Raw genomic sequence first — 8,134 nt, 5'->3', positions numbered from 1 at the left:
TAGTAACTTGATGAAAATAAATGTACGGATAAATAAAGGCAAAGGACATGACTGGTAAAGATGGTTACCACTTAAACAAAATAGGCCTACTGTAAAAATGCATGAATAATTATTAGCATTTCCTCACAGTATCTTTGGTGTCTTTGTCATCTTCGGAGTCTGACTTGTAGTTCGCAAACGATTTGTTATTTTTGAACAACTATTTAATGACTCAAAAGTCAGGATTTGTTTTTCTAAGTGATTCGTTAATTTTAGTTGTTTGTTTGATCTGCTGGCCGCAATTGAGGCCTACACAGTTCTACACATGTTCCTCCATGTTCCTCCGTTCATCCCTGGGACATCACTACCTAAATCTTACCTAACCTAACCCAACCTGAACCATAACCCTTACCCAATTTTGCTGAAGAATGCTCAACTGTTCTCTTATATCAGGGTGGAGTGGAGGTTTGATAACTGGTCGTGCGATTTGCTAGCATCAAGATTGAGTCACAATAAGTAAATCAATACTTGTAAAAATGTAAATTTTGAAAATGCTTACCTGTACCTATGTTTGGCTTGTACAACAGGGGTCCTTCAACGGGTTGGTGAAATTTGATAGATTACAACCAAGTTTGTCCCTCATTTGTGTTGCTCAACTCAGCGTGAATGCACATGTGCCAATATCATCTCAGTTGTTAGTAGTCTTATGTCAAGGCTGATATGTCTCCGCTTGAGCAACACAAATTAGAAAAAGTTGTACAGGACAAACAGGTACAGGTAAGCCTGACTCAATGTTGTTGCTAGCAAATCGAGTGACCAGTTATCAAAACTCAACTACTACTTCTCGATATAAGATTAAGATAATGGAGTTGATTGTTCCTTAGCAGGCTAAACTCCACGGTGAAGGAAGTTTCTGATGAATTTCATCAACTGAGAGGAGTAAAGACCAGGCTTTGTGGAACCTAGCTATGACTACATCAATTTGCAAAATGACAATATAAAAACGTTTTTTTAAATTATGAAATGTCAACCTTGTACCTGCTTGTCCTCTGTAGTTTCGTGCCTTTCTTTGATTGCTGAAATCCACACTTTTTTGAAAAACATTAATCAATTACAACTACTGACTGTTTGCTCATTTTTGTTGCTCTAAGATGGCAACTCAGCGCAAATGTTCATGTACAAATTGAATCTCAATAAGGAAACAGTCGGTGGTTGTATTTGATTAACGTCTTTCAAAAAAGTGTGGATTGAGCAAAAAATAAATAGAAAATGTTGCTCTCTACTTGTCAGTGTTCCAAACGGGACATTATTTGTCTTTTAACCTAAATATGGAATCACCATCAGATACAATTCATAGCAAGCAGTGCACTGGAATGACATTCAGATAAACTGGAAGGACATTCACTCTCATGGGATGGGTGGATGAAAGCCACACACCCAATAAGACGCAATAAACCACAAATATGACAGCATTGAGGCAAATGTCACTATGTTTATATGCACCATGCCACTGACTACTTATATTTTTCATTTATCAAACAAGACAGCTCATAATCCAGTGCCTTTATCACAGTCAACACATGTATAATTTAGCTTGAATTAGAATGTGTAGAATAGCATGAGATTAGCTACAAGACTTCACATTTTCCTCTCTGCCCCATGGCAAAATGTGTGAATTGTAGGAAATGTGCTTCAAAACAGCACATTTTTCTATTTGCCCCAATGGCTAAATGTGTTGAATTGCATGAAGTTGAGCTGTTGTCTTTTTTTTTTTAAATGTTTTTTGGGGCCCACACAAATTTCTGGTGGCTCACCAACGAATTTCTGGCTCTGCTACTGCCATAACTAGACCTTTGTTTTCAAATAATCTTATTTTTAGGCAATGCAAAGCAATCAACAAATGCAGCCTACTATGTTTAAAGCACACTTTTACAAGTCTCAGTAACAAATGACAGCTCCAATAAGCCCCCTATAGGGAACATCCACGACGTGCGGTCAGGTTTGGCAGGGTTGGCAGTGCCTGTGAAAATGAATGAAAACATACCTGTAATGATAAATAAATACATTTTTTATCAATAATAATCTTGTCCTCTTCATGATTTTTTTATGCATGATAACATTTGACTGTTATAATGTTAAAATAATAAATGTGAATACATATTGGGGTGAAGAAGTATTGGGATAGGCTGAGCTCGCTCCTGCCTATGGACTTCCCACGTCATCTGCCAGGCGGTGAAGTTCGTTTTACTTCTAGTTAAAGTAAGCTGATCAGGATGGCTTACATGTTGCATATGAAACAGTTTTCAAAGTTGTATTTTCTAGCGATGAAGGATAGTTGACCAACACCTGAACTTAGGGACCTACATAAAAGGAAGGGACAGAAAATAACAAGATCCTTTCAATCTGAGTGGTATCAATGAAGCAGCCAACTCTACCGCTTTCCCCTGCCTGCTGTTCTCCACCAGCGACAGCATGAGGACAAGAGCCGGTTACTGCGAATTGAACAACTTGCCTATAATACTCAACAAGCATGAGCATCTGTGTCTCCCTGTTCACCCATGACTGTGTGGCCATGCACGCCTCCAGACGACACAACAGCAGTAGGCTTGATTACCAACAGCAATGAGACAGCCTACAGGGAGGAGGTGAGGGCTCTGGGAGTGTGTTGTCAGGAAAATAACCTCTCACTCAACATCAACAAAACGAAAGGGATGGTCGTGGACTTCAGGAAACAGCAGAGGGAGCACCCCCTATCCACATTGACGGGACAGAGGTGGAGAAGGTGGAATGTTCCTCGGTGTACATATCATTGACAAACTGCAATGGTCCACCAACACAGACAGTGTGGTGAAGAAGGCTCAACAGCACCTCTTCAGCCTCAGGAGGCTGAAGAAATTTGGCTTGTCACCACTCCACCACAAACTTTTACAGATGCACAATTGAGAGCATCCTGTCGGGCTGCATCACCGCCTGGTATGGTGCGGTCTGCACAACGCATCACCGGGAGCAAACTACCTGCCCTCCAGGACACCTACACCACCAGATGTCACAGGAAGGCCAAAAAGATCATCAAGTACAACATCCACCCAAGCCACTGCCTGTTCACCCCATTATCATCCAGAAGACGAGGTCAGTACAGGTGCATCAAAGCTGGAACAGAAAAACTGAAAAACAGCTTCTATCTCAAAGCCATCAGACTGTTAAATATCCATCACTAGCACAGAGAGGCAGCAGCCTACATACATACTTTAAATCATTGGCCACTTTAACAAATGAAACACTAGTCACTTTTAATAATGTCACTTTAATAATGTTTACATATCTTGCATTACTCATCTCATATGTATATACTGTATTCTATACTATCTACTGTATCTTAATCTATACCGCTCTGACATTGCTCGTCCATATATTTATATATTCTTAATTCCATTCATTGTTCTTAGATGTATGTGTATTAGGTATTTGTTGTGAAATTGTTATATTGATATTACATGTTAGATATTGTTGCACTGTCAGAACTAGAAGCACAAGCATTTTGCTACACCCGCAATAACATCTGCCAAACACGTGTATGTGACCAATAAAATTTGATTTGATTTGAACATGCAGATTGATGGGAAATCCTTCACACAGTGTTGTATGCATGAAGATGAGTTATATCAAATAGTTAACGAACATGTGATGACACATTTCAGTCCAGTTCAGAGATACCTTAAGACTCTCAAAACTGATGATATTTGTCCATGGACAATTACACTGAGTATACCAAACATTAGGACCCCCCCCCCCCCTTCCTTGGTTGGTGGACCATTCTTGATACAAACAGGAAACTGCTGAGCACAAAAAACACAGAAGAGTTTCAGTTCTTGTCATGAACCAGTGGGCCTGGCACCTACTCCCATAACTCGTTCAAAGGCACTTCAATATTTTGTCTTGCCCATTCATCATCTGAATGACACACATATACAGTCCAAGGCTTAAAAATCATTATTTAACCTCCTCCCCTTCATATACACTGACTGAAGTTGATTTAACAAGTGACATCAATAAGGGAATATAGCTTTCACCTGGATTCACCTGGTCAGTCTGTCATGGAAAGATAGTCATTATTTTGTATACTCAGTGTATATTGGCAGTCCATATCCAAGATATGAATATCTTTTGGACTGTAGTCAGTATAATGTTATAGACCATCAGGAAGTCAGCAAGTTCTTCGTCTTTCTGTGTCTTCTCCCCTATTTTATTGTGTCTTACATCTCTGATCTCTAATGGCCCTGAGGTCAGACCAGGTGAGGTGTGGTGGGGCTGATGTAGGATCGGCTGAGCTGCTTTCCACACCTGCTGTTGAACCACAAGATGTGTAAGTACAATGTATTTTAACATTCCTTTCTTTATAATGTTCATACATTGAGGAAATACTGGCAGACATACATAATATTTTGTTTGTCTCATTTGACAACTGATGGGCATATTTAGGCATCACATAAAACAACTTTCTCATTAAGTACTGTAGGTATAGTATAGTGTTTTACTCACTGTCTAATTTTTCATCGGTGTACCTCCTCCTCCCTCTCTGCTGTCTCGTGGACTCCTCTGTGGCCTTCCCTCCCTCCCCTTGCACATCCTCTTTCTCCTCCTCCATCTCCAGCTCTCTCAAAGCCTCCTTGGCCCTCCTCAGATCCTCCTCTCTCTCCCTGTCCTCCTCCTGGTGCCTCCTCTCCTCCTCCTCCTCCTTCTCCCTGGCCTCCTCCAGTACCTCCTCGCTGGAGAGCAACTCCCCTCTGTTCTTGGCCACCATGTTGTCCAGCTTCTCCAGTAGCTCCGCCACGGCATCGTGGCCCTTCCTGGACCTGCCATACAGGGCATGATAGCGGCCCCCACATCGCTCCACCAGGCCCTGGAGCTCCTCGCTCTCCTCCACCTCCTCCTCTAAGGTGGCATCCTTCAGCCGCCCACCCTTCACCGTGAACAGCACCACGGTATGCCCCCAAGCCCGCTCCCCCAACAGCTCCACATGCTCCTCGGCCGCCTGCCGCTCCCGTTTGGTAAAGGAGAAGGAGAGGGGCACCACCAGGAGCACGGCGTGGGGGCCAGGCTGGCACAGCGACACGCCCCGGACGATCTCCCTCCGGACCCCCAGAGAGGAGCCCCTGGAGGGGAACCACTCCCAACCAGGCGTGTCCACCACCGTCACCTGCCTCTCAGCCACCTCTCTTTGCCGCTTTACCGCCTCCCTTGTTCTCACCCCCACCGTGTCAAACACCTCACTGCCCAGGATGGCGTTGCCCACAGCACTTTTCCCTGCCTCTCGCTCTCCGATCAGGATTATTCGCAACCCTGAGACTACAGAAAGAGGGACTGCTTGGCCTGTAACAAGTATCACATCAAGCTAAATTAATGTACAGAATAACACAAATGAATTGCATTGAATTTTCACTTCCTGTTTCCCATATGCCAGGATAGATCAAAAACTGACCTGGTTGAGAATCTGGCGACTTTCCAGTTTCTTTCATTTCCACCATGACCTCCTCTGAATCCATGTTGAAACCACTGTTTATCACTGTTGTATGATAACACAACCAGTGCCTTCTAAAATGCTACTTCATGCTTGTCCCCTTTCATCAGATCTTAAAGTATACAGTAGCTATTTTGTCAAAGGAAGAATATCTTCCCCACTCCTCTCCCCTCCCGGGACACTTTGTTGTCTGAATGGCTTACGGTCTATAGTCACCCTCTGCTAATCATTCTTTACAGCCCCTTTTACTGTCCCAGGGATCCAAAGTTCACAGTGGGACTGCCTGCATGTTCGCACAGCTAGATAACACTACCTTGGCAGGAATCAACAGTCTGGCTTTGACCCTGCCCCAAGCGATACTGTATGGGACCACAGCTTCTTTATTGTGCCTGACGAAGACTTGAAACTTTTGGACAATTTTGGAGATAAGGGAAATGGTTCTAATGAGTTAGGAGTTGTTTCTGGACAGGGCCCTGGAGATATTGAACAGACTCACTTATCAGTAGTACCACACATATCACTGGCAAATCTGATTAAATGCGAGAGCCCCTCCTTAGTAATGAATGAAAGTCATATTTAGTTGGCATTATGTGTTTGATTGTTGAAGATCCTTCACCAACAGCTATACACAGTGTCTTCAGATAGTATTCTCACCCCTTATCTTTTTCCACATTTTGTTGTGTTACAGCCTGTATTTAAAATAGATTAAATTTAGATGTCTTGAGTCAATAAGGATTCAACCCCTTTGTTATGGCACGACAAAATAAGTTCATGAGTAAAAAATTGCTAAACAAGTAATAAGTTGCATGGATTCACTCTGTGTGCAATAAAAGTGTTTAACATGATTTTTGAATTACTTCTTAATCTTTGTATCCAACACATAAAATGTATCTGTAAGGTCCCTCAGTCAAGCAGTGAATTTCATACACAGATTCAAACACAAATACCAGGTAGGTTTACCAACGCAAAGAAGGGCACCTATTGGTAAATGGGTAAAGAAAAAGCAGACATTGAATATCCCTTTGAGCATGGTGAAATTATTAATTACACTTTGGATAGTGTATCAATACACCTAGTCACGTCCTAACTCAGTTGCCGGAGAGGAAGGAAACCGCTCAGGGATTTCACCATGAGGCCAATGGTGACTTTAATACAGTTAGAGTTTAATGGCTGTGATAGGAGAAACCTGAGGATGGATCAACAACATTGTAGTTACTCCACAATACTAACCTAATTGACAGAGTGAAAAGAAGGAAGTCTGTACAGAATACTTGCATCATGTTTGCAACAAGGCACTAAAGTAACACTGCAAAAAAACATGTGGCAAAGCAATTCACATTTTGTCATGAATACAAAGTGTTACGTTTGGGGAAAATCCAATATAACACATTACTGTTTTACTCCTGAACTACCACTCTCCATATTTTCAAGCATAGTGATGGCTGCATCATGTTATGGGTATGCTTGTAATCATTAAGGACTGGGGAGTTTCTCAGGATAAAAAAAGAAACGGAATGGAGCTAAGTACAGGCAAAATCTTAGAGGAAAACCAGGTTCAATCTGCTTTCCACCAGACACTGGGAGATTAATTCACTTTTCAGCAGGACAATGACCTAAAACACAGTTACAGTTTGACTTAAATTTACTTGAAAATCTATGGCAAAACCTGAAAATGGTTGCTTAGCAACCAATTTGACAGAGCTGAATCATTTGGAAAAGAATAATGGGCAAATGTTGCACAATCCAGGTGTGGAAAGCTCTTAGGGACTTACCCAGAAAGACACAGCTGTAATCGCTGCCAAAGGTGTGTCTACAAAGTATTGACACAGGGGTGTGAGTACTAGATATTTCTGTATTACATTTTCAATACATTTGCAAAAGTGTCTTAAAACATGTGTTCACTTTGTAATTATGGGGTATTGTGTGTAGATGGGTGAGAAAAAAATAAGTTTTATACATTTTGAATTAAGGCTGTAAATGTATGTTTAATCTTTGGCAGATAAAATAATTTTTGAGAAAATATATATAATTTTCACAGTTAAATGCATTCCGAAGGGTATATCATATGTGACCATAATTTGCCTATTATAATAGACCACATGTTATGAAAATGTAGTGGGTTAATATTTTATATACAGTGGGTCAAAAAAGTATTTAGTCAGCCACCAATTGTGCAAGTTCTCCCACTTAAAAAGATGAGAGAGGTCTGTAATTTTCATCATAGGTACACTTCAACTATGACAGACAAAATGAGAAAAAAAATCCAGAAAATCACATTGTAGGATTTTTTATTAATTTATTTGCAAATTATGGTGGAAAATAAGTATTTGGTCACCTACAAACAAGCAAGATTTCTGGCTCTCACAGACCTGTAACTTCTTCTTAAAGAGGCTCCTCTGTCTTCCACTCGTTACCTGTATTAATGGCACCTGTTAGAACTTGTTATCAGTATAAAAGACACCTGTCCACAACCTCAAACAGTCACACTCCAAACTCCACTATGGCCAAGACCAAAGAGCTGTCAAAGGACATCAGAAACAAAATTGTAGACTTGCACCAGGCTGGGAAGACTGAATCTGCAATAAGTAAGCAGCTTGGTTTGAAGAAATCAACTGTGGGAGCAATTATTAGGAAATG

General features: G+C 41.2%; 1 protein-coding gene across 2 annotated transcripts; it reads right to left on the bottom strand.

The window, feature by feature from the left end:
- Nucleotides 1–3,263: 3,263 nt before the first annotated feature.
- LOC135563688 (GTPase IMAP family member 4-like) lies at nt 3,264–5,712 on the bottom strand. Of its 2 annotated transcripts, none has more exons than XM_065006783.1 (3): nt 5,459–5,712; nt 4,519–5,349; nt 3,264–4,320 (listed from the first exon to the last, which is right to left on the bottom strand). In XM_065006783.1, exons 1-3 carry the CDS (start codon nt 5,520–5,522, stop codon nt 4,223–4,225), a joined length of 993 nt encoding a protein of 330 aa, XP_064862855.1. In that variant the 5' UTR covers nt 5,523–5,712; the 3' UTR covers nt 3,264–4,222. The 2 variants fall into 2 exon arrangements, with proteins under 2 accessions (XP_064862855.1, XP_064862854.1); XM_065006782.1 differs by having other exon boundaries at nt 3,264–4,323; nt 5,459–5,711.
- Nucleotides 5,713–8,134: the final 2,422 nt, after the last annotated feature.

This window comes from Oncorhynchus nerka, linkage group LG21 (assembly GCF_034236695.1).
Source record: "Oncorhynchus nerka isolate Pitt River linkage group LG21, Oner_Uvic_2.0, whole genome shotgun sequence".
Lineage (NCBI taxonomy): Eukaryota > Metazoa > Chordata > Actinopteri > Salmoniformes > Salmonidae > Oncorhynchus > Oncorhynchus nerka.
Note: the sequence above shows the minus strand (reverse complement) of the source record. Positions and strands in the feature narration are given on the sequence as shown.